This window comes from Colletes gigas, unplaced genomic scaffold (genome assembly GCF_013123115.1).
Source record: "Colletes gigas isolate AHSC1104 unplaced genomic scaffold, ASM1312311v1 Colletes_gigas_Sc00017, whole genome shotgun sequence".
Classification (NCBI taxonomy): Eukaryota; Metazoa; Arthropoda; class Insecta; order Hymenoptera; family Colletidae; genus Colletes; species Colletes gigas.
Window position 1 is genome coordinate 5,021,416 of NW_025106646.1, and position 27,877 is coordinate 5,049,292.

The 27,877-nt window shown below is 36.0% G+C and overlaps 1 protein-coding gene across 3 annotated transcripts; it reads right to left on the reverse strand.

Annotated features, from left to right (window-relative positions):
• Nucleotides 1-181: 181 nt before the first annotated feature.
• LOC122400399 (class A basic helix-loop-helix protein 15-like) lies at nt 182-27,860 on the reverse strand. Of its 3 annotated transcripts, none has more exons than XM_043401848.1 (6): nt 26,840-27,860; nt 21,976-22,413; nt 9,978-10,137; nt 8,074-8,262; nt 6,620-6,756; nt 182-2,717 (listed from the first exon to the last, which is right to left on the reverse strand). In XM_043401848.1, the coding sequence occupies exons 3-6, from the start codon at nt 10,104-10,106 to the stop codon at nt 2,561-2,563; spliced, it is 612 nt and encodes a 203-aa protein (XP_043257783.1). In that variant the 5' UTR covers nt 10,107-10,137; nt 21,976-22,413; nt 26,840-27,860; the 3' UTR covers nt 182-2,560. The 3 variants fall into 3 exon arrangements, with proteins under 3 accessions (XP_043257783.1, XP_043257785.1, XP_043257784.1); XM_043401850.1 differs by having other exon boundaries at nt 26,676-27,860; XM_043401849.1 differs by having other exon boundaries at nt 26,672-27,860.
• Between the last annotated feature and the right edge of the window lie 17 nt (nt 27,861-27,877).

Consider the following 27,877-nt stretch of genomic DNA (forward strand, 5'->3'; position numbering starts at 1 on the left):
ACCAAAAATGTTTGTAATTGACCCCCGCAACCGAAAATAATTTTTCCAGAATGATTTGAAATTTTTTAATTTAATTTTTTAATAACTTTTTAACGAAGCCTCATTCAAGAAATTGATTTTCGTGTTATTTGTCTCTGGAATCTCCCATTAAAATTTTTCCCAGGGTTGGTCGAACACCCTGTATAACATTTTAGTCTCATTTTTACTTGTAGAACGCACTGAAGCGTGTACGAAAAAATGCGGAACATCTTGTATGTTAAAATATTTTTCGCTTATAACAGTTTCGATATCGTAATTGTTTTGAAACCCTGGATGCAAGATGGACGACGCGTCGCGGACGTTGAAAGGTGGCGAACGAAGAATGAAGAAAACAGAGAAACGTTTATAGAGCAACGTGATAAAAGTAGAAAAAAAAGGTGACGCGTGAAACGAAACGATATTTGTACATGTCTAGCTTGGCGTATATCGGGTATGCGTTGCATCGTGCGCAGGTTCCGTTAAATGCATTGTCCTCTCTGTGGCCGAAGAAAGGAAGCGCAAGCTCCGCAAATCGATTACTCGAAAGCCAGTCTCGAAGCGTCTTTTTATTCCGCGCATCCGCGGAAATCTGGTAACTTAAGTCGATGTCTCTGGTCCCCGTTCTCGAGATGATACAGCAAAAATTATATTATCACATTCACGATCAATATCCAATCGTATTAATCATCAATATGCTAATATACGTATATATTAATATATAGATATATGTATTTATGTATGTGTCTAAGGTACGCGTTACTCTTCGAAGTCCGTGTCTTCGTATGCGCTCATGTTTCCGTCCACTCGATTCAAACGTCGAACGAAACGTCAAACTTTCGTCGTTAATAAATATTACAGCTTCTTTCGTAGGAATTTACCTCCTTTTTAACACTAGATTTACGGGGATCCGTTAATTATTTCTTAGCAATTTGTGTGGTATTTGATTTATGTAACGATACGAATACGTATCCTAATTAAAACAAAAACGCATTTTAGAGCCATCGTTAATGTAACGGGTTTTGATAAAAATATGTGCGATTCGTGTCTGTAAATTTAGCGTTAATAACGTTTCTCTGATATTCAGAGGAAGGAGCGGGGTTATAAAATATGGAAAGGTTTCGAGCTAGATAGAATTCACCTTTTTGAAAATCAAATTCATACAATCACAAATCTAGCTTTACTAAAAATTTGTTTTCGTATATCGTAATATTCGTATTCATGTAATAATATTCAAACAAAAAAATCAAATATTTATTTAACACTGAATGTATGTAGTGCTAGCTCACTGTTTACGAATTAAATCACGAAAGACGACAAAATGATGTTGTATCATTTGACTTTTGAGTTACCCATTTGGATTTGATTTGCAAAAAATGGTGAATCATATTTTCGACGTGTTTTCCTAAAGATATCTGTACAGGGAATTTGTTTTTATATGTTCTGGGACTCTTTTACCCCTTTTATCTCTTCCTCCATCGAACGAAAAACATAATTAATGGAATTACGGTTACTCTGTCCGTTCCGCGAGCGAATTCTCAAAAGTTTGACGAGATTCGGAGGCTCCGTGGTCCGTTTGACGTTTGAATCGCGTCGAAGAAACCGGGTTTTCCCCGCTATTGGGCAGCGATCGTAGCTATTGTTTCGTTTCGATTGCCCCCGATATCTCTTTACGGTCACTTCCCGGCGACTCCTGTCGCCGGTTCTCGTCCAAACTCACCGCGAAGAAATGGAAAATGTATTTGGCACGATGTCACGCGCGGGACGATGTGCAAACGAGGTTTCTAATACGAAATTCTATCACAGTTTTTCACACTTTTTGCGCCGCACTGATCGTTACCGTCGTCGATGCGATCACCGATCTGTTGGCGCCCGACCTCGAGATCCTTCGAACTCAAAGCGAAACGTCTTCACGGTTCGTTGCAATATTCGTTTTTTCCGGAATAAAACAGTTCTGATCGCAACGAACGCGGCCAGACTCTGGACATATTTACTAGTCGATGTCCTCGGTCGAACGCCTTCTGGCACGCGACTAATACATTGAAAATGAAACGAGGAGGATACGGAATTCGTAATTAACGATCGACTCGGATATACGAGGAAAGTCGTTTCGCGCTGTTATAGCCGGCGAGCAGAAAAAAAATCGAGACGTTTCAAGGCAACGGGCCCGTGTCACACCCGAAAAGAAGAAAAAGAAGGAAAAAAAAAAAACGAAGAGAATTCGCACGACTCGCGACCGACCCTGAAGACCATCTTTCGTTTTTTCTCTTTCTTCGTCAACCTCGCATCTCGTTGGCCTTCGAAAGATCTCCAGAGGTCGACCTTGGACGGATCATTTCGTAAAAGCCGATTGCATCTTCTTCGATAAGTCCCGAACGACCATTCCGACGATCCTCTCCCATCGGCTCGTCTCCGTTCTCTCACTCGAACGTCTTCGACGAAGTCACGATCCGTCGTTCTTTTCCCGCGAACGGTTCGAAGAAGAAGATCTGTTTACGAGTCTTGACAACGAGGATCAGTCGAGGTTCAGACGTAATTAAGGAAGCTACGGTATCCTGCGCTCTAAATCTTCATGGAGCAAACTGTTGTTGTTGGTCTCGTGCATCGACGCAGGCGACGCTTCTTCCGGTTGCTCGCCGCCGCTCAACTCTAGCTGACCCGTGCTGTCGCCGCTGCTAGAGCCGCACTCGCCGTCCACGAATCTGAAAATAAATTTACCCATGTCATGCCGTGTGCCATTTCGTAGCGATAGGAAGTGGGAAGGGTCGAGAATCGTCGTGCGTTTTAATTTTAACAAGTCTTGGACATTGGCGGTCAGCTATTGGATTGTAAAATTTCAATATTAAGGACCCTCTGTTATTTTAGAAAACTATTCGACACTACTGTCAAAGGTGTTCAACACATTGACTATCTCTAAAAAAATTAATTCTCAAGATTACGTGTTGACAAAAATAAATCTAAACTCATGAATTTTAACGAGGCTTAACAATTCGACAGATTTTGGCAGCTACTGTTTTAAAACGTTTAAAACTTTCATTGGAAATTGTCTTTCAAGTTCAGTCATATTTTTTTTATTCACTTTTCGTGGGCTTTCTTTTTTGCCAGTTTGAAAAATAAGTAATCGATTTTTTTAATTCTCTGTTGGTCAGCTATTAGATTGTAAAATTTCAACATTAAGGACACTCTGTTATTTTAAAAAGCTATTCGATACTACTGTCAAAGGTGTTTAACGCATTGACTGTCTCAAAAGAAATTAATTCTCAAGATTATGTGTTGCAGAAAGTAAATCTAGATCTAAGAACAAAATTTCGTTTTCGCGGACAATTCGATAGGTTTAGACAGTCAATGTTTTAAAAAATTGAAAACTTTCACTGGAAATTATCTTGTAAGTTTAGTTATTTATTCTTGATTCATTTTTTGTGTGCCTTCATTTTTGCCAGTTTGAAAACTTAAAGATCGGTTTTTTAAATTTGTGTAGTTCTGTATAATATACAATGGCAAGTCTAGGTCATCGTAATTACAACTATTGTAACGTCAAAACACCGAAAAGATAAAGAGTTGATATCTTCAAGCGTAATGTGTGCAACGATAATAAATATTTGAAATTTCTATGTACAAGTTGCAGACCATGGATTAACCACTGGTTGAAAGAATCGATTTAGAGGTATAGTTTAATCGAAAAAGAAATTGTTAAGGCACCTGTGTAGAGAGTCGTATCTTAGGATAATAGATGATGCTAGCAGAACTTATGAAATACTTGTTCCAAGCATCGTATCTTATAATTTATACCGTGTCCGTCTTACGACACAGACTTCTAAACATAATGAATCATAACGCATTTAATTACCGTGGCCTTGCGAGATTCGCAAAAAAGAGGTAAACATAGAAAAAGAAATATCAAGAGCTTATCTCGTGTTGCAATGTACCGTTCATAATATTTTCGCAAGCAAAGTGGGCTATTGGCTCCTGTTCAACGAGATAAATCGTATTATCAGGATTTATCGCAGTCACCGAAAAGGTTTGAAAATTACTAGCACTAATTTTAGAGCAAGATTTCGCGGTACGTAAAAGATTCGGATCTGTTTTATTGGAGACGACGGAAGACGATTAAGGCGTGAAATTTTATCGTTAAAAATTTATTTTCCAATCGATCGTTCGTTAAATCTCAACAAGTCTGTCACGTTTCTTTCGATAACGTTCAATATTTACCGACGTTGCAATTCGATTTGAAGAACCATGATGCAATTAAAAGGGACACAATGTTGCTATCTTTGCGTTATCACGCCGCGGTATCTTGTAATTTTCGTGTTAACGGTTTCCTCGCTCGACGATCGACGAGTAGTATAAAATAATATGCAAGATCGATAAACTTTGCCCGAGCAAACGGAGATCGAAGCGAAATGTTAATCAAAGTTTAGTTTATATACTTTGGAAGAGCGAAAGATAATGTTAGCCGCGAAGTATTCCGACCGTGGATAAAGCAAAGGTCACCGATAAATGTTGTCTTCACTTTCGTACGTCGATTCGATATCGTCGAACGTTAACATTAACAAATATTAATGAATAATATTTTCTTGCGATGCACTGTTGAATACTCTTGTTTAAATCTACGTAACGATTTTAATAAAACGTTTAATTCGGACTCTGTACGAACGTTCTATTATATAAACATTTGCTAATAGAATCGTGTATGCAAATTTATACAAACCGTTTATTTTCTTCCGCGGAATGAAAACTGTTCACGATAATTCAGTATGAAATCGACGCGGTACGTGGAACGGTATATCGTAATGTCGTTAAGACGGAAACTCGTGGTACTGCCAATTGAACAAAAATGTGACATAATTAAGAAACTTGAACGCGAAGAATGTGCAGCAAATTTAGGAAAAAAATGTGGCGTTGGAAAATCAACCATTACCGATATACTAACATGGAAACGTGCTGTTGAAAACTATTTACAGCAAATGCAAATAGCAGATATATCGATAAGTCGAAAGACTCTAACGGTGGAAACTAATTTGAATGTTGATGCATTCTAGTGGTTTGTGCAATACAGAAACGGAGGAATAATTGGACCACTTATATGCGAATAAACGCGGGAATTTAATGAAAAATTATGGTAAGTCCAGCGTGGTAGAAATTACAATACTTTTTCGATCAAGTTATTTTGCAAAATGTTCTATATAATAACTAATTCATTTATTTAGTATTTTAAAAATTACTTGATTTAGCTGCCAATAAAATTTGAAATTCATAGATTTCATTTGTCAATTTCTTAAAAAAAAAGAAGAGAATTCAACAGTATTATTTCTTTTAAAACGTATTCGTTTTATTTTATTTCGTCTTAAGCATTCTATACGAAGAACTAACCACTTGTAATAATTTATTTGAATTTTATTATGCGAAAATTATCTAATGGGAACACTTTTGTCTCCCAATTAGTTCACATGACAGAGGTTTTACTGTACTGTGAAATTCGAGATTCGTGGTAAATGATTCACCGTACGATGGGAATAGAAACGTTCACGTAACGAATTTAGTTGGTATGCATACCTTTCTTTGCTATTAGCAATCGCCATTTGCCGTTAGTTTTTCAATTAGAATCAATGTTACGGTTTTAGATATTTACAATCCGTGAAACAACGTCGGCGGTTCGCGATTGCACGTTTCGTTTTAAGCCTTGCGAAATTTCTGCTTTCGACCCGTATTTCGATACACTTCTGTTACTTCCGATAACGATCGAATTGATTAAACGACGCACCCGATAATATTGAAAACGAACACCTGTCCCAAGGATTTAAGATATTTAAATTCACCTTAACGATCGGGGAAATATTCCATTTTGCGCTATTCCCTATTTTAAATTAGAAACATGTACAAATGCGATGTTTTCACCGACTGCAACCTAAATTTAGGGATGAGGAGGACCTAGATAAGAATTATCTTTCAAAGAATACATGCAACATCGATTAAATATATTTCGTGATTGATAAAATTACACACAAAATAACTGTTTGACAATTTTATGTAACTGAATCTTTTTATCTGTCTTTGGAACAGGGAAACTTGCATCGTGATATGATATTTTAAATATCATACTATTATATTATAAATGATGTATTTCAATTTAAATACTCACCCTTTCTCGCTAATTACATTTTAAAGTTTCGTATTTAACTCAGACAGAAACGACGCTGTGGTTTCATCTTCGAATTAATATAAATTTACAGAACGAACAAAATTTTACCTTGTTCAATAAATCGTGGTGTTCTTATAGAAATTTCGTCCACCGTAGCACGCTTTTGTTCACCTAAGGAGAACGCTTCCACGCGATGGTTTGGTATACATATGTGGAATTGAAATTGTTGCGCATACATTATCTTTATCAACAGATTATGTTTGTCGCTAAGCACCGCGAACATCAGGTAAAAATTACGCAACGCTCTCAATGTCGTTCACGTGTCGTTAATTCGTTGCAGAAACTATCGTTGGCGTTTCATTCTGCTACCAATTAAAAGAACTTTGTTATCCGACTGATTTTTCGAAACGATCCCGTTGGCACAATGGTCGCAAGTGTACGCGCGGAGACCGATAAGCTACTTACGTGTATGGTTGTTCCTCGCCGCGCATTTCACATATGACGTTTGTCAGAGCCATTATGTAATTCTTGGCCAACGTGAGCGTCTCTATTTTGCTGAGTTTCCTTTCCATTTTTACGTGTGGTATCACCTCGCGCAGTTGCTGAAACGATAACGTTGTTGCTAATAATTACCAGTACTTCAATCGTTTCTAAACGTTCGTCCGTCTCTCTAAAACTATGCTCGCCACGCAGGCTTTGCACTGCAAATTTTCCCTCGTACAAATTCCATTTACCTTTTCACAAAAATCGAGTTATACTAGGTATTTGTTTTCTCGAGCCATTGCAATAAAGATAAAATTCCGATGTAAAGTTATCTCGAAATACAATTTTTTGTACCAATTATGTGCTTATTTTGGGCAATCCTACGAGCGATTATATTAAGAGTATATAATATTTCAGTTTTCAGTCATCCACAGGCTGAATTTGATTTCCAAGAGGGTTAATTTACAGCGCAAAACTTGCACTCCTACGTCTTTGTTCTGTTATCTCCGTGTTTCTATTTCGCCTTGACTTTGCCGGAGAATCGATAACACGTAGCAACGAGCTTCCGTGCGAACTTCATAACTTCAATTTTCCTCTGTTCCATTTCCCTTCCCCCCTCCTCTACCCCGTTCACCTTCACCCTTAAACAAGATCTCGAGAGCTCGTCGAATCGCCCACGCTCCACGCAGATATCCGGCTCTGACAACGTCTACTATAGACGTTACGCTTCTATTGTTATTCCGAACAGGCTACCGCGCGAAATCAGACGAACCAACTGTCTTTTACACTTGGGCGGATCTATATGTAAATTTGAACTTTAAACAAGCGAAAATACGACACGTTGCGCTCGTACGTGTACCTCGCACGAAAATAAATTTAATGAGCTCGACACGGTATTTTTGGGAATTCATTTCTAAGGAACGGACACTTTACGTTAAGTCGCTATTTATGAATTATTCGACCATATACAAACAGTCGAAGAATAGCAACAATTCGTTCGTTAAGTATTAAAGAATCTGTAAAAATCGTTGGAAATTTTTTGGTATTCTTTCACATTTTAATGTTTATTGCAATCATCATCGAAAGATGCATACAAGACTCGCTGTTTTTATGATAAATTCTAAATTTACCACGTAGCAACCCTATATATTGTTAATACAATTAAACGTAGAATCTTGGAACGAACGACGACTTGGAATCGGAACGTACGATTCGAGAAAGAAAATTTACCCATCGATTTGTATGTTAATAATGTTACGATGTTACTTCTAAATATATGATTTAAGAAATGAAACTTGCCATTCTGAAATTCGCTCAACATGCAGGCACTTTAAATAGACGGTGGAAAGCTTGTCGCAAGTTTCTGCAATTTTTGTAGCACATCGGAAACGGTGTCGTGAATTTTTCGCAATTTTCTAGAGTCGACGGAAAATTACCTCGAAAGCATCGTTCAGGGAATGCATTCTCATTCTTTCTCTCTCGTTGCTCTCAAGCCTCCTCAGGTTCCTTTCTCGCGCGGAAATTCCACTTTTTCGTCTCCTCGTCGTCGGTGGTCCTCCCCGATTCCTTCTTTTCGCTTGTTTCGGGCTTCTCTCGCTGCCACTACTGTCGCTCTCCTCACCCACCTTTTAAATCAATTTCAGAAACACTGGATTAAATTTTCATCCCGGCGCGAACAAATTTACTTTATCGATCGTCAGAGCAACGTTTCAAAATCGAAAATAATAGACTATCGATCGTAGCGAATTCATTTTTACCACAAAACTTTTTAATATTCCTTATCGTCGTATTCTATGAACGCGAACGAAAGGGTATACTCGATTAGGAGGATCTAGAGTGATTCTAAATCAAGTTTAATTCACGGTAGTTTAGAGAAAGAAGGCAATTTATGCCAAGTTTGGATTTTGTATCTTGACTTGGGAAGGATTATGGCGCAGAAATTGGTAATCACATTTTTGGGCAATTTTATTCTGACCTATTACATGGAAAGATTTTTAATTTTGCGATTTGGAAAGTAGCAAACAGAACAGGATTAATTGTTTGAAGACTCTCAGTTTTCTGGCTTAGATCGTAATCAGAGCTAAAGTCCAACACAAACACCAACAATACTTATGATTATTAAAAGCATATTTCAACGTCATAAATCGATCATGCGGAACGGGTTAATTAAGCTTGATTTTACACTTACATTGAAATTAATTATAGATAAGATTAAGTTCGCCACGATATCTAATCCCTTTTTTAGTGATACTCTATTTTATCGCTTAACCGGATAATACAATTTTCGATTGGACTTCATTTTCTGGGAAATTGAACCTTCTTCTGTTAATCGCTACGATCGATCGATCCTATTTCGATCTTTATTTATATCTATTCGATTCCTTGTTCGTGCTTCTTCTTTTTCAGTTTATTTATCCATAATCGACTTTTTTTCATAATTAATCCCTTGTATTTAATTATTCGAATTATAGCTCGTAAACGTTTTCTGCGACGCAATATTTCGATTTATTTATTTTTATTTAACGTTGCACGTTATTTCCGCGATCGAAACGAGTTATACTAATTCTAATGGTAGTGTTACGTCCATTGACAAGAGCAACGAGTTGCTGATAAGCTCGATCGATGTAACAAGAATCGTAATCTAGACCTCGGGCTATCAACATATGTTGAACATATTATATATATTTGTAAACAGTACACAGTATTGAAAACTAACACTTATAACATCGTTGAGTGGAACCTTGAATTGCAGCGATATCAATGTTCAATGCAATCATTAAAATGATATTCGAATAAGGTGACAGATTTAGAATGGAATAAACGTTAACTTCTGTTTCGTTTGTGAGAGAAGTATAAAAGGTTTTATTTATTTATCTTATAAAAGATTCTTTTTACAAAATGTAGATATTATATTCATTGATATAAATTTTACACGAGAGAAACATAAAGGATTCTTTAACTTGTAAACTGTTTCTCTCGGAATCGTGATATATTTGATAAATAATTGTACACTGAGTTTGCGAAGCCACCCACTAATAACTAAAGAATAATACAAAAGTTCAGTTAAAAACCTTGTACTGGAACGTGAAGTAATAGAATTTAAATTAACGCTTTCATTTCATTTCATTTGAAAATTCAAAAGAAGTTGAATAAAAAAATACAACGATTGCATATTTTAAATAAACGTTGATTGCAGTAATAAATCTTTTGCGAAAGTTCTATAAATAGAAGAAAGGTATACACGATAGATTAATTTAGGTAATGTTAAAATCATCTTTGATATCAAGTTTGCTATCGTCAGAGGGAACTTTATTACTCTTCGAACAGAAGATAAACTCACCTCTGCGCCAACCACATGGTGTCGACTTCGTTTTCCGGTAAGCGAGTCGACGGAAGCGTCGTCCAGGTCGATATACATCTCCTGATCGCAGTCTTGATCGCTACCTGATAACCTCTCCAGGCTTCGCATTATCCTGAGGAAAGTTATGGTGTTGGACCCCCTGTAACCGAACCCGATGCACTGTTAATTTTCCTCAAACGTCCAAGAATAATTTTGCAACGACGAATCAGTCTGAAACTACTCTCGTTAGCGATTCGTTTCGCACGGATAAATCTAATACGATTGCTTGCAATTCTATAACAGAATTCCTCGTTAAATTCAACAAACAGGAAAGTTTACGGTTAAAAAATGATCATTGTATCAAAACTATGTTACTTAGAAGTTAAGATCGTTAAATCAACAGCATCAATTCGATATTTGTGACGAAGATATTTTTATTTTTTGTTTCGTAATAATTCCAAGAGCGATAACGTTCGCGGAAATGCCGTTCCAAAAAGTAAACTATTGCTACACGCGAAGCTGGTTGGGCAATTCCAATCGACAGAATGACAACGAGGAAAACTAGGGAATCCTCCGGCAATTTGTAAACATCGTTAGAGTAATCGACGGTTTTCGCACGAAAGACGTGCACGCGAATTCAGATAATCGAAACGGGATATCGCGTTTTGCCTCACTTTGTTTCATTCAATGCCACGAATTCCTCGCTCACAATTACGTCGCGTTTTACGATCGACCGATTAGGTAATTGCGAGTATATATTAACATCGACGCATGAGCGGTTATAGGTCGAGCATTCGCGATTCACCTAAATTTACTTGCTCTTTTGGAAGGAATAAAATTGTTTTGTGCTCGGTTTTTACGAAAATTAATTGTATATCGTATCATTCCTTTATTGTTTTTGTTTAAGCTCGTGAATATTGACGATACTGCGGATGATTAACAAATTACCATCTTTCTAAGGATATTTATAAAAGTCTATTAGACCAGTTACAAATTTTTTAAATAAAAAATATTTCTGTCGAAATATTTGACTTTAAAATTAACTCTGAAATATTACAAGCGGTTCAAAGAACATTGTTACAGTATGTTCAATATCTTTCGAGAGGAATAAAATGGTTTCATACTCGGGTTTTACGAAAATTAATTGTATATCCTTTATTGTTTCTGTTTAAGCTCGTGAATATTGACGACATTGTGGATTTGTAGAAGTTTGATTAACAAATTACCGTCTTTCTAAGGATATTTAGAGAAGTTTATTAGACTAGTTACAAATTTTTTAAATCAAAAATATTTCTGTCGAAATATTTGACTTTAAAATTAACTCTGAAATATTACAAGCGGTTCAAAGAACATTGTTATAGTATGTTCAATAAGTATTAACTAATCTTTGCTATTTTATTCAAAGCCCGAACTATAAACATCGTCTTTATCGCGGCAGTGTTTATCTTTGGAATAAATTAAATGTTACAAAATCGTTAAGGAAGTATTACTCTTGTTTTATTCTCGCATAATCAAGGATACAAGGTCAGGGTAGTTGTGTGTTACCTTATTTAAAATTAACTCTATATTTCTGCTCATATTCTATTTGCAAACATTTACGAGCTGTTTTCAGGTCAATTTGTGTCTGTCTTTTTCTTTTTCCCTTACTCTTCGTTCCTGTGTGTATCAGTTAAAATGGCTGTTGCTGAGTTGGAGAAATTGACGAGCATTCTTCGGGTTCTAATATCACTTGCTTCTTCAAGAGAAAAAGTAATGAGGAAAATATGGAGAGAAAGCCTGTCGGTCTCCGCCGACCAATGCTTTCTTCTGGTTTATCCAGTTCGATTTTCCCATTAGGGAAACCGACTCGTAATAATTCAACGTTTCTCTCGTCTTTGTTGAGCAATTAACAGTCCGTCAGGTGAGCCAATTTTGACCCGTATCTATCCCGTCGGACGATTTATAAAAAATAGAATTTCCTAACATTCATTCTCTTACGTGTAACAAGCTTCTAGCATCTAAAAATTTTAATGAGAGATCTAGAGGCCATAATAACACGAAAATTAAGAATACCAATTTGTTGATTGAAACTTCGTTAAAAAGTTATTAACAACATTATTAATAAAAATTCGGGGGTATGTTTATTGACCAAAAATGATTATAATTGATCCTTGCAACCAAAAATAATTATTTCAGAACGATTTGAAAGTTTTTTTCGCAGAAAAATTTTAGCACTTACCCCCCTGTTGATTTTTCTTTAAAATTCGTTTTTCATTTTTAATAAATTTGCTTGACGCTGTACGAAAATGTTGTCTAATACTTTTTTATAGGTATCTATGAGCTCTACTTCCAGACTAAATTTCAATGAGATACACCCACTATTGTAGGAGTTATTGTCGTTTGAATATTGGACCATTTTGATGGGGTTTTTGCACTTTACGGGTTTATGGAACAACTTTTCGAATAATCTTGGAATTTCTACATATTCTTGATTTAAATACACGTTGTTTGCCGCTTCAAACATTAAAATTCTTCAATCCGTTCAGAAGTTATAATGTTTTAAACATTTGCATGAAATTTCGAGGAACCATTTTTGGCCTGAAATTATATTTTCGGTAAGGAATTTTTTTCTTGGCAATGGTTAGGATTTCGAAGATATATGTATTAATAAAAAATGATTGTAATTCACTCCTGCAATCAAAAATAATTTTTTTAGAACGATTTGAAATTTCGGGTAAAGATTTCTGGCCACATATTATATTTTCGGTAATGAATATTTTTCTTGAAACTGCGTAGAATTTTGAGGGTATGTCTATTCACCAAAAATGATTGTAATTGACCCCCGCAGCCAAAAATATTTTTTCCAGAACGATTTGAAATTTTTTTCTTTTAAGCTAACGGAAAATTAAAATTGATGAGAATATTAGTTACTCGTTGTAATTGCCGATCCTGTATTTCAATTAACAGGCCAATTCTTGCATATAAATTTTTCAAAGTAAACGTTTCTGTCGTGGGACGAATCATTACAATGGTGCGAAATTAATTGTATATTTTAGAGCGTTATCGGTTACCGTAATTGTTTGTAATACGGTGGCTCGTTTGCAATGGTAGGATACAATACAAATTAGCACAAGCCGTTTATTATTTCCATATAATCTGGTGTAAGACGTAATTGCTGAGTCTTCATACATTGGCAAACGGATTCCCGCGAGATGGAATATGTACTTTTCTTCGGTTGAAATATTCTCGGCAAGAAAAACAGTTTTCCATCGATCGTTTTGCAATTTTATTCCAATAATATTTCGCTACTACATTCGCGTAACATAGAAATTTGAATTTTACTTCACGAATAAAGTGAAATTAATTTCAAGCTTTCTTTTTCTTTCTGATCTGGTCAATATAAAATAACAAACTTTAATATCGCTTGAGAATTGGAAATTTCGCTGACTAGGAACGCAAAGGATTAAAATATCCTCTCGATTTAAAAATCCAGAGGCGTCTGCGGTATTCCCCGATATTGTATCATTAATCTTCGTCGTGTCTGTTAATACATCCTCGTCGAACGTTGTCAGGACAATGGGTACGAAGCAAAACAAATTCTGCCAATTCGTTGGATACATCAGCGAAAGCGTTGCAATGGAAAAAATCCATGACGATTAATTTTTGCGCCGTCATCGACCTCGGACCAAGCGATTCCGTCAACGACGTTCGCAGAAACGTCGTTAGACGCGGTCTTCGAGCATAATGGCGCCTAATGCGAATATATTCCACGAGTTTATTAATGACGAAGGTGTGTAGTCGGGTGTCACGTGTGACTGTTGTATGTTACGTTACGGAGTTATCTAAGTCGCGCAGCACGTCAAGTCCTTCGAGTCGGACGTGTGTCTATTCATTAGCGATATAATGCGGTAGATTATGTTATTATCCACACACGTGTAATCAGCCAGCCCGTGTACGTGTGGCCATTGTCAGCGCGAAGGAAGGAAAAAGAATGGCAGTCGACCGACAGGAAATTTGACATCGCTGCATATGACAGCCAGTCGAATCAGGAAACTTAGATAAAACGAACATTCTACGAGAGAATTTCGAAAATTATAACGAAATTTGGTAGACGATGATCCGAATGCATACTGCAACGTTTGTCAAAAGAATTAGGATTACATAATGTCCCACAAAATTCCAAAATTTGTGAAACTAGAAGGAAAGAATTGAGAAACAGTTTTGATATCCAAAGAATCATTGAAATGGAATATTATTGAAGCGCGACAGCCTAAATATTACAATCAAAGTTTGTCCATTCGTATTAAGATTGTTATACCAGTAAAAGGTGGGCCAATTTCATACAGAAACATTGAATTTTGCAATTAATGGTGTCTTCGATCAATATTAAGTGTATCGTTTAAATACTTTTGTAATACCTTTGTTCAAATAACTCTAAAAACGTGCAACAAGTAAAAAATAAATCAGATATATATTTTCACTTTGAAACTTTTGTATTTAACATTTTTGCCAGAAATGTTTTGCTTATATATTGTTCAGTTATTTTTTAATTTTAAAGTTACAAATGCAAGCATTCGAATACCTTCGTGTACAAGCGAGACCTTTACATTGCTTTGTTTTAAGAGAGACTAGATACATGCTACTACAGCAAACGTAACGTTGTTTTATGTAGCATAACGTGCTTCGAAATTTATCGTGCATCGATGATTTTATTGTCTTTTATGCATATAAAGTTGCGCGATTCGCAAGTGGTAGAACGTTGCGTAATCCAACGTAGAATAGTAACCAGAGCTGGGCAAAATACTGTTTTAGTTAGTAAATAATAAATAAATATTTTATTTTAAACCGTACATGTGTTTTCGAAAGTAAAATATTTGATTTCTTGGAAACATTCTTCACGACAGCATTTTATTTAAAGGTCACTGAAAATATTTGTGTCACACGAGACTCGACTCGATGACTTACGAAGTTTATTTCCAAAATGAATTTTCACTGATAGGTAATTTTTCCTTTTGGGTGAAATTGTACAATAAATCTTTCTATAAAAAGAACAATGACTGAACGCAATCAAACGATGCGTGTAATTGGGATTTCTACTTGCAATAAATTTTAATTACTCTGTTTAAACGCATAAACTGCGATAACACCGCACCTTTTTGTTTGTTTGGTTTTTTTTGCATGCACAGGTTGTCTCAATAACTCTGTTAAAAAAACAATATCTTTATAATGTGGAAGGGCGTTTGTATTTGTTTCGATCTCATCTATTTTGGCCACGATTGCAAAAATACGCAGTGCTATTTAAAAAGATATCAATGACCTAAAATTTGAAGAAAAAAAAGACAATTAGATCTGTTTCTCACACATTGCCAAAATTGCGTTCTATAACGATTACAATATATACATGTTTTCCTTACTTGGCTCGAAAAACATATTTTACTTACACGACGATTTTGTATTTACAATTTATGAATACCACAGTATTATCTGTGCGTTAAAACATTAAATTATGACGCGCGATAAACAGTGACTTTGACCGTGTTGTTTCTTACTCTTTTCCTATTAATGGAAATTTTTCACCTCGCTCGTTTGTCGTTTATTTTCTCAATTGCTTCGCTTTTAACGTCATTCTTTATCTACCTACATGTATAAATATATATAGACGGTAAAGCATTAAATATTTACAAACGATTGAAAATAAAAGATTCGTCAGGATGTTCCTTCGAACCATCTATAGTAATTGCAAACGATTGTTTATTGATATTGTTGAGAATTTCAAATAATTCAAGAATTTAGAAATTCTGAATAGGAATAGGAATATTAAAGTTTCTCTTCAATATTAAAGAATTCTTATGCAACGTTTTAATATCTTTCGAAATTTTAAAGTCTATCTTAGCATATTATGATTCTGATATACACAAATTTACGCGCAAGAATTTGTATAATTCTTTTTTAGCATTTTGTTAGCACTCCATAAGGAATTTTCGAAAGGAAACAAAAGTGTAAATACTCAAGGAAGGCCAGGAATTATTGATTATCATCGGTAACGTTTTCATTCGTACGTATATAGTTAACTATAATTTCATTCTTTCTTTAAATATGTATCGAATGTTTTCCTCTTGAAGGACTGCAAACGCGACGGAAAAATATTTTGCTGTTATTCAGAGATGGAATTCGCTCGATTGAAGAGGAATTTCGTAATATAGATTTCTTTTTAGTATACTTTTACTTTAAATCGCTATAATCATTCATCGCTTCGCTTTGTTGCTGTAACAACTAAGACGAAAACATATACGCTTTCCGTAATAAATTAAAGAAGATTATTGTAGAAAAATTCAACAACAGCGCGTTAATGACTTTTTCAATACACGAATTATTTTCAGCTTCGATTGGTATCACTAAAGATAACACCGCGCTGATAAAGAAGCGACATTTCCAACGCGTACACACGTAACAGCGAGCCGAAAAATCCCACATTCGTTTGCTCGAAATTATCCTTCGTTCAAAAACACTAAATAATAGCGTCTCTCTTTCCTTGTTTATTACGCGAAACGCATGAAAACAATTTAAAGGAACAATAGAAACGAATCAATGTTTTTCTTTCTTTCAATGAACTTTCGTTTCTATTTATGCAATATGGGGAATTTTGTATGGGATGTGTATCAAACAATCAAGTAAAATCAATAAAAGTTAATGGAGTCGTTTTTGATGGAATTGTAAGCTCAAATCTAAATAATGTTTAATATCGTAATTTTATTGTTTACCTATTTTCAATTGTTAAACATAAATGGATTCATAATTTTTGGATAGAACTCTGTTTAAAGAAAAGTTTGATGAATAATTATTATCTTCAGTTTTAAATAGTAGACATTAGAAAGTATCGTGATTCGTGTCTGTTAATTTTCTTACGAAATTTTGATCGCCAATAAATATTGTGTTATGTTAACGAAAATTAATGGTCGAGAAAGGCGCGAAAAAATTTCTTTGGTATCGCGATGGCCGTGTCATTCTGTTAGTATCTAATAAATTTCATTCGCTGCGAGCAAATCGTTCGTGAAAGCGGACAATCGTACAACGACATGAATTTCAAGTTTCCGTAAAGTTAACGCACGCTTCCTTTCTCGTTACGATTCGGCAAATAGTTTTATGGAAGCAGAACGAAAACGATATTATCAGGTTATGTGGTTTCCTGGCTTACAGCCAGACGTTGTCGTTATAACACGAGGCTCGAAAGTAGTCTAAATTCAGTATAGTTCCCTATGCAATTTACAACGTTGCAAGTCAGAATTAATTATCATTAACAGTTGGATCACTACGCTGGGTCATTTCTGACCTACGCGTACGAGCTTATTCGATGTCAGAGAATGAGTTTCAGAAGACTTCTGTCTCTCTAATAACGTAAACGATTTCTGAATTGTTTGCTTTTTTTCTTTGTACGAATCCTTAACGATTTGTTCGCGTGCAATGGCGGAGAACCGATAATACGAGCGAAGACGCGTCTGTTGTCGAGCCAGAAACATTAGAATCAAGGAAAACGACGGGAGAAAGTCGGTTCGCGTAACCAATAAACTGTACGAAGCTGTTAATATCATGAATGAACTAACTCCATTAAGTTTGATTTATGGTTATTATGTTTCCGATAGAGAAATGGGAAAGCACTTGAATATATTTCGGTAACTTTACCGATCGGTGTAGAAATTTCTGCGTAGCTGTCTTAACGAGGCATTGAACTCTCTGAGGCGAGAATTATTACTTTTTAAGACAGAACAGAATAATTGGGGTTAGAAAAAACCTTATTACTCGAGTTTATGAACTGATATGAAACGAGACATTCAATAAAATTTAGTATCTTATATTATTTGAAACAAAAATAAAATAAAATTAAATTAAATTAGAATTATAAAAATAATTGTACGAATCTAAATTCATTGAAATAGACTTTGCTTTACAAAAATAGGAACAAGCTATAATAAGTCAAAGTTTACGTTTAGTTTCCAGCAATAGTCTGTTGAAATTGTAGATAAAATGGCCCTGTTTTAGGTATCACAAAATGGCCACTTTGAATTTGTGTTTTAAACAAACTAGAGCCAATATTTTAATTTTCATTTTTGATAATAAAGGAGAATATCCATCATTGCGAACGTCTTGCTGGATATTTCGTACAATAGATCGCTGCATCGGTGTCTGTATGCAAATTCCGTAGAGTAATCTGGGCCAAAAGTCGTTTCCCGTGTTCGTTTTAATGGGTTAGCCGTGTTCCCGCATCGACAGTGCACATAAACCTCACCGTGCTAGACTTCGAAAACCTATTTGACCCACTATTTTTCTTACGCGTTACCTAGTTGCTTTCGATGATACAAATAGCCGAGTTTCCGCGATAACGATAACAATTCTACATAAAAACGATAATGTCGTTCCAAACGAGAAGTATTTCCTTTTGTTTGTATTCGCGATAGTGGTAACGAGACACGAGAACAATAGCGTTCTTCGTATAATTATTACAAAATTCCAGCGCCCGAACGTGTAAATAAATGTTACGAGCGATAAATATTCGTGTAAGATAGCAATAAATGGGCAAATATTTTATAGGGGCTGGTTCCATTTTAATGGTTTAACTTTCTTCGTGAAATGTAAACATAGTTTGCGTAATCTTATTCCCGAGTTGCTGATTCAGTAATTGTATTTCTACGATTCTAACAAATGTCTATAACGTTGTTACTAGTAACGACACGAGCGCGAAAACGCTTGGAAAATACAAATGAGGATACAGATGCAATTCGAAACGAACTTGTTATCTTATTTATTCATTTTACGTTAATAGTTTACTGGAAATATTGTAATGTACGTATCAAATCAATTTTTGATGATAAAGGCGTTCAAAATCGAAGGTTTCGTAGAAAATATTACGGAAATGTTGGAACAAAATTAATGAAAAAATAGTGAAAAAACAATTGGCGACAGAATTCTGATGCATTTTGGTAAAATTCATAAAATAAAATATGAGTTACATTTTATATTGTAGTTTGTAATTTCCTTTATATTGTAGTGAATAAATAAGTGTCAGTTTCATTTCATAATCTATATCGTTGAGTATGATTGTGCTTGCTTTAAATAAATAGTAATACAATATTCAATTTGTTTGTCGTTTATGAAGCAAGATATTTATATCGGAAGTCGAATTTCACGTAGGAAATCGGAAAGGACCAACACGACGTTTCGCTAAATATCTGTGTTTCGCGTTAAAAATAATTTGAAACGTTCCAACGTGGATTGTATGTTCTTTCTCTGACGTTTTAGCGTCCGTTATAAATTCCTACGGTCGCCTAACCGAGTCGGAGAAAGTTGAGCGAGTTACGAGGCACGACGACTACGCGGCGCAAAAGATTTTTCGAAACGACGAAAAACAGTTAAGATTGCCGTACAGGTCTCGCATATTTAAATATTTTCAGTGGTGATCCAAATATTCAGGTCCATGGGTAACGCCAATTCTTTTGCAAGTATAGAAATCCAAAGAAAATTGAAAATATTTCGAATCACAAAAGTTTCGATAGAAGAACAAAATTTTGATTTATAAAAACATACTAGAAAAGATTCATTCGATGGAAGAAGACATAGTAAGAATATTTTATAATTTTTTTATTAGAAAGTTCTATTTTATTAGGAATAATAATGTAATAGAATTTATTTTATTCGTTGAAAAATAAGAAAATTTATTCATTAACGAGTCAACGTGCGATAGAAATGTACTTTTTAAATTGTCTGATGGCTTCGATCTTAATTGCAAGTATTGTCATGCTTAATTTTAGTAAGAATCACGGTAAATTCGGTCCTGGCAACGCTTCACGATACGGTTAATGAATGATCAAACGGCAGCCGATAGTAATTACCAGTCGGATGATAACCTTCGACTGAACGACTTATCAGCAACTCGCGTAATCTACAGCACAGATACAATAATCACAGTTTTATATTTCATTATGACACTGTGGTGAATACAGGAGTCGCAAATGATTCTGACACTGTTCCGATCGCGAAAGTGAAACCGATCGACTAGCGAATCAACTATCGCGTCATCCCATAAGTAATGTCGTTTCTTGCCTCGTTTTCAACGAATGGGACACATTGTGTGCGTGGCCTACACATACAGTGGCGTGCACACTGCAAAAGTGTCGATCGTTACATTAGAGATACTAGTTCAAACCCTGAGTTTTTAAACACATTTATTGTTAAGCAAGGGTCAAACGAAATTGTTAAAATTTTTAATTGGTTCTGATACAACAGTAATTTTTTCACTGCCAACTTTTCTGTGCTAAGAAACTTTTATTCCACTAATTTTTGCACAAACAGGGGACTTTTATTTTTTTTAGAAATGGCAAGGGTCGCATATATTTATAATAATAATAATATTAGAGCCAATTTCAGTAAATGCCTAGGTAAAATTGAGGTTTTTAATATGTAAATAATAGCTTGATATGACAAAAATGTGAACTGGTTAAAAAGCAAAACGTAGTTTCATATCAAAAGGTTTAAACTACAAAAATATGTAAACTAGGTTTGGATAAAGAGTTGCTGATACAAAAACAATTTTCTACAAGGTCAAAATTTTGTTTTCGGAAAATCGAAGAATACAGAACCTAAAATCTGTCGTAAATATCAGAAGTAAATTATTATACTGCGGTTGTATTAATTATTTATAGCTCAAATCAAATTTTGAAAGTTCGAAAAGCCAGCAGAAGATAAGTTAACTTAACCAGACAATGTCTCGCAAATCTAAAGTGGCGATTACTTCTAAGGGAATAGCGATAAAGTATCGAAGCCTAACAATAGTTTGCAATATACTTGAATTTTTTAAATCATTTTATTTCCTTTAAATTGTGAACGACAACAAAATCAATCTGAAAATCAATCGACGGATAAAAATCTAAGTAGTATTGCGTAACTTGCTGGAACTTGGTCGAAGTCAAACGTTAAACAGTTTATGTACAAGAACAAGAAAGTATTATTTTATATTTTGAAAAGTTCGAACCTAACTATACCAGAAAAAATGGATTGGATTCTATCTTCAATATTGATTTTTACAATCAAACAGAGAAGTTTATATAATCTTATCTGTATTAAACTGTTTATCGATTAAAAGTTAGAAACGCTTCGAAAATATCACAATATTGATCAAACTCTTTTATACAAGAACATTAAATAAAATTATTATGTACTATTGCGATTTTTTAATAGATAGATCGGAAAAAGAATTTTAAATTTATTGTTTATGAAAATAAATTCAAATCAATCAATTTATTCATAACAGGCTATTTAGTTTATAAGATTATCTCGGTTGTCTAAAAGCGAGTAGTCTCGTTATCGAAACTAGCTGTAGCTCACTTTTTCCAAAATTGGACACTGCTTTGAACAAAAAGAAAGTGATTCATTGTGTCGACGCACTGCTGACTTTGTTACGATTCTCGGTGCATGAGTCATTTGTCTCTTTCCGCATTGCACAGTAGGAAACAAGATGTAAACAAAACCAATTTTGAAGAATCAATGTAGACTGCAGAAAGTGCATTCAAACTCTATCTTTATATAAAAATTCAATGAATTACAAACTTTAAAAAGCAAGTTTGCTTGTTCAAATTTATGCATAGTATTCCACATAAATATTTATAAGCGTTAATATTAAATTCGGGCATAATTCTGACGGGACAAATCTATTCCCAAAACATGATATCTCTCCTTTCAAAGGAATCAAGGATGCAATTTTTTGTTGGCTACATTATTCAAATTAAATTAATCTAACAACTAAATTTCTTTGTATCAATAATATTTATGCCAATTTCCGTGACGGTACGATGGTTTGTGAAATAATGAAACGCTGATCGTTCGCGCGAAGAATAGGAAATCCCTGACGCACGCTCTTTTTTCTGACGTCGATTACTATGTAAAAATGCGCGTTGCTGTTCGAACAGTTGGGTGAATGCACGCGTGGGCATCGAAGTCGCGACAGAGCGAAGACAAAACAGGTGTTTACCTTAGAAGTTGGCGGTCCTGGGTGAGGTTACGCACGATTATCTTCGACCTTCCATCGAAGAGATCGTTGTATTACGCGTACACGCTCGAGAGATCGACGATCCTTGGTCAGAAATCGATCCTCCCTCGATCTTCGAACGCTCGCTATACTCCTGTTATCTTTGCGTAAGTAAATAACACTTTCCCAGTCGACACTGTTCGGTTTTTCCGGTTTTGTTTCACGAATATTCTGCGTTTGTTTTTATCGACAGTTTCACCACACTTTCCTTCTCGGTTCGATCGACACAATCACTGCGATCTATAAGGTTTCTATCCCGTTGCTCTCAGTCGGAGCCGATCGATAACTGGTGCTCCGTGTTTCTCTTCCGAACTCCCTGCTGGATCTCTGGCATCCGATGAAATTACCTTGGACTCCCGGGTGGAGGAAGGAGGGCACTATCTGTACAACACGTGGAAATTATTCGCGGTTGACGAGGAGAAAGTCGTGGACCATCTACGTCGTTGGACACCGCGAGGAAAAGCTTCTGCAGCGCGCGAACGAAACGACAGAAAATCAGAGATTTCTTTTTCCGCGAACGAAACGTGCCTTCCTGGCGTGTAATCTGTCCAGCAGAGTTGGCCAAATTTTAATTTCGAATAACGAATAAAAATTCTAGCGAATTTCACGGATCTCTGTGCAATCTTTCGGGGAAATAATTTTAAATTAATGTCTCAAATCGTTGCTGAAAATTTAATTGCTGGTTCTAAGGTTAATAGTTTGTCACTGGCTAGGTCTGCATCTTTCGGATTTTAATTTCGGAAATAAGAAATTTTTTTAATTAAAACAGAAAAAATGTTACGTACACTTCGTCGCTAAGATACTTTACTTTAAATAACATTCGAGACAAAAGTTACTTAATAATCGATGGACGAGAAATTGCAGTAATAAAAATTAGCAGAGGATTTATTATTGAAAGAAAAATCAATGAAAATGTGTACTTTTTTGGACGTTGACCAACTTTTGTATTGTTTTTGAACGTGAAGCGTTGGAGGTTCGATTTTGGAAATTAATTGCTATGGAAGTTTATGGTTTTTGTTCCGAATTCTCACAGAAGCGACACATTGTGCGTCGTGTGGCCGGTTTTGCGCCGTTCCCTCGTTCGCGGACGTTCAGGAATGCGCGTTCGAAGCGAGCGAACGGGATCTATTTTTCTTTTGTTTGAAAACTTTCGGCGGTAACGATCGCGGAAGATATTTTTGCGCTTCGAATAAAAGTTTACGACACTGGTACTCGCATCTAACCCCTTCGCGCTCATTACATTACTTTCAATAACCGAGGATCACAGTTGGACAAATTTTACTCACGAATAACGAATACAAATTTTTTTTTCGTCGAGTAACTTCCATTTACATTTAGTTTGTAAAATCCCCCGCAAATAAAAATACATTAAGGGGCCTTTCTACTTTGTGGGATTTAAAAAATTGAATTTTTTTTTGCGTTTTTTTTAGTATGTAGTCTCGAAAATATATCTACCAAATATTAAATTGAAATTCGGAAAACTAACGAAATTATAGCTTGCTGAAATGTACCACGAGCAGGTATAACAACTGGACGTGAAACGTTAAAGCTGTTTTTCTCGAAACTACATTTTTCGGCACTGCGTAGACGATAACATGAAAACTATTCAAGATATCAACATCAAATTTATACAGTATCTTTAGAACTAGTCTCCCTATAGCATGAACTAGGATAATTGTGATATATGCAATACTTTTTCTTTTATTAACAAAAAAGCAACCGAATATATGAAAATATTCCTGTATTTTTTCATAAAATAGCTGCCATTTTGCCATTTTTTGTTTTTTTGAAAAGATCCTAGTTCATGCTATAACCACAATCATCTATATTAAGAATATCTTTGGTTTTTGAAGTTCGGATAACTTGTTCGCAAGATATCACATACGCAGTCGGGCCCCGTTCGTAAAAACTGTTGTTCGTTGGTCAACAAAAACAGCGTAATCAATAGATATTATGCGTCGCAAAAATTTGTAAATATAGTTAAATATATAATAAATGTATCGACAAAACCCGGAATTAATCGCTCTTTAATAGCCCGCAAAAAAAATGTATTTCTCATGCCTACAAAGTAGAATGGCCCCTTAACACGTTGACTCGTTCACGTTATTCAAATACTAGATCTACATGGTCTTATCATTAAGAAAAAATATCGTAAATATTGGAGAAAGTATTTTCATACATTTCTTCGACCACAAACTATTTCTGAAGCATGAATTATTGAATATTAAATATTTGCGATAAAACATTAAAATGTTTGTACTGTTGATGATACAATAACAGTCATGAAACCAATTTACGTTAAATGTTTGCTCCCGATTTAAAAATAAAAAGTACTGTTCACTGCATCGAAACGCGGACACGAAGGGGTTAAAGACTCGTCAGCAACGGTTGTTCGATAACGTTTTAGTATACTTTCGCGTGCACGATGAATCGCAAACACGCGAACGCATTCTAGATACGACAGTTTACACGAATGAATACCTTTTTGCGCGTATGCATATTACGAGGCAAGCAAAAACGCGTGTACGATGTCGGGCGTTAGTTCGAGCTCATGAATGGGAGAACAATGAGATTTTCCGCGGCATCGCTGTCCCGTTTCCTTTTTTATTATTCCAGTATCTGAAAAATTATCGTGCAACTGGAGGTTCCGATATTTTTAGTCGTCGGTTGCGTAACGATTTCGAACGCTCGGCAGGTCCGCAATGATAAAACGTGATCGTCGAATACTATTCGGACGTCAATGGCGCGAATAATATCGAAACACCGATAAACTCGCTCGCGATTAATTTCTGTTTACCGTTTCGTTTATATTTAGATTTACGAGAAATAATCCAACGGTCTCCCGAGCAAAAACGTCGGCTTTTTTATTCAAATTTATGCGCGCGTTCGGCAAATTAAAATTTGACATTTCGTTCGATCATCGAAGTTCGATCGTTTCGACTCACGTGCCTAGAAATGATTCCGGGAGGACGCGTGGTTTTCGCGGAAATTGTCGAGCAACGCGTTTATTTACCGTTTAACTTTCGTAAAATATATTTTATTTTCAAACGTCGAACGTTTGATTTGGCGAGAGTCTTTGACTTACGTTGTTTAGAGTTTATAAACAAATAGGTAGGAAGAAACGCGTTACACAGTTCCATTTCTCCACAGAAAATTTAATTTTTGTATTCTGTAACACGATGCACGACTCTTTAGTTATTTACAGATAAAAGTGCATGGCTGTCGAGTGACAATAATAAAAAGTTTGAGAACAATTTGTTTTTATAGCGAAATCATGATCACCTTATTTATTATTTGGTAAGAGATGTCAAGATGAATTAAAAATACTAGGCTTTTAATAATGGAAATGGGAATATTTTTTCGTTTGTACCTCTACGTTTACATTCAATAAAATCAAATGCTCCCATTTATAGAATTGTAAATTTACTTAGTAAAAAGATAGACTAATATGCATTTCGAATTCTTCTTGATATTCCTTATAATATTACAAGGAAAAAAATATATCGTTCCGTTTGAAAAACTCAAAGTGACGTATACTTCGCTACGAAAACAAACTGTTTTCGAAATTTTTATCATTGTCATACATCATCTGCCGTACACTCGATAGCAATAAATTTTTGTCGGATGACAATGAATGGTTAAAAAACTGTACGCCGTGGTTACACTTTCTACAAAAGGGTATACGTATCCCGCGAATGAATAAAACTATTAAAAGTGAAAATTCAATACTTAGGAAGAAAATTAGTTTCACAGAGACTGTCTTTGTCACGGATTAGGTAGCATTACGAACAAAAGAAGACGGAATTTCCAATTTAAATACAATTTTTTCCAAACATTCGTGCGTGTCTTGGGGGGAAAAACCGTATCGACTGTTAGGCGCGTTGCAATTCGGGAATTCCTGTTCCTCGTGCGCGGAATGCAACAAGTCGAGTCAGCGAGAAACGAAGCACGAGGAAAAGAAGAATTCCAGCACGCGACGGAAACGCGAGGCGGATCGTCTCGTTTCCATTTCCCATTTCCATCGCGATCGTCTCGAAGTCCTCGCCGAGTGTTACGAGGTCACATCCGCGTACGAGTGACCGTATTCTTTCGGACGCGTTTCTTGCGCGCATCGAAGCGTTCCTTCCCCCGTGGCTTCCGATTCGAAAGTCAAAACAAACGAAAAGCAAACTCTCAGCTAACCAGGAACGAATACCATCGGAGGAGGTTCTCGTCTTCATTCATCGAACGTCCTCCGATGCCTCCGGTTCGTGACGAATCAAAAGAAATCAAACAAGCACGAAGCTAGAATTGCCATCCACACACTGACAACGAACTGTTATGCCGACATAATTGGATGATTGAAACGTCAACACCCAAAAAATTCGTTAGAATGCTGTGTCGCGTGTACGTCATCGTGTTATTTGCCTCGGGTTCATTCCGACCCACGCAAACTGTTTCAGAGTTACGCTGGTTTTGTAATAGTAATAGCAAGCGAGCTTTTACAATTAATGGACAGTAGTAAATAAAAAGTAAAACGTTGTTGATCGTCGCATAAATATTTTTAAACAAACGCAAACCGACGAGGGGAATTTAAAAAGAGGAGGAACGTTCGTGAAGATCCACGAAAAGGGAAAGAAACACCGTTCGGGACCGTTACCTACGAGGAATCGAGCGAGACCGACACCAAGCTTCGATTCTGACGAAGGCTGACACGTATCCAATCAATCGTGCACAATGAACCCACGGCGTCCACATTCCCGGCGCTGTCGTTTCGATCCGACGCGATCCTGCGTCTGCTTTTCACCAGCGACGCGCGTGCATGTACCGTTAATCGTGCCCGATTCGATTTCGTCGAATTTCACGGGGTTCCGTGGCCCCTGGCCACCAGAATCACCGGGTGGGAAGAGAGATATCCGATAAACAGGATGTCGCGGAAGGGTGGAACGTTTAGGGTCGTTTGGTGGAAGACACTTCACTCAACTACTCGTCTCGATGCGGGCCGCGTGGAAAGGCGACGGTCACGTTAATACCGGCTCGACAAATCGGGTTCGTTTGTGGGGGAACACTTGGCACAAGTAGTCTCGGCTGACCGAGCGCCCGATCCGGACTGACTATAACTGTAAACGATCACTTGTCGGTGCCAAGCTTTCCCCCACCACGCAGTCGCGAAACGGATCGCCCCCCACCACGGTGTGTCGCGCCGCGAGGCGTCTCGACGCGCGAGCTCCCGCGGCAAACCAGTTCTCTACGATGCGCTCCGCCACTTCTACCTTCGTCGGCTTCGCTTCCGAAGCGTTTTCCACCTGCTGCCGCGATCCACGCACGCTGCACTCTGTGACTCCAAACATCCGTTTCACCGCAAAAATTTCGTAATTTTTATCATATTCCGTCACCTATATTTTGATTTCTTTTTTTGTACCTCTGAATATTCACAGATTGGAAATTTCACTATTATTCATTGCAATTTAATTTTGTTTATAGGGAACACCCTTGCAAAAATTATTTCACTCGAATGGAACTTGGAAAATTCTTAAAATAAATTTACTGTAAATTTATAACCGTCAAATAAATACAGTGCGGTAGATAACTATAGCACTTACATTTTTCAGTAGAAATGTAAAAGAATAAATTGTGCGAGTTTAAATGGTACGGTAAAGAAATAACTATAAAAAGGTTTTAAAGTTACATATACGGTGGAGGTACCTAAGTGAAATTTACATTTTAATTTCTCTCGAAGTAAAAATAAATTATTATTTTTTTCCATTACGAAAAATGTTTGCATCGATAGCAGCCCTCGTTAATAGAATTTTCAGAGAACGAGACAATAAATACAAAGACATTCGTAAATTAAGATTCAAAAACA

Bases quoted from the DNA above. Each gene is read 5' to 3' on its own strand.
- LOC122400399 (XM_043401848.1), bottom strand. From the start codon at position 10,106: ATGCGAAGCCTGGAGAGGTTATCAGGTAGCGATCAAGACTGCGATCAG. The intron at 8,263-9,977 runs GTGAGTTTATCT...TTGATTTAAAAG, and splicing joins ACCATGTGGTTGGCGCAGAG to GTGGGTGAGGAGAGCGACAG. The intron at 6,757-8,073 runs GTAATTTTCCGT...TTATCGTTTCAG, and splicing joins CCCTGAACGATGCTTTCGAG to CAACTGCGCGAGGTGATACC.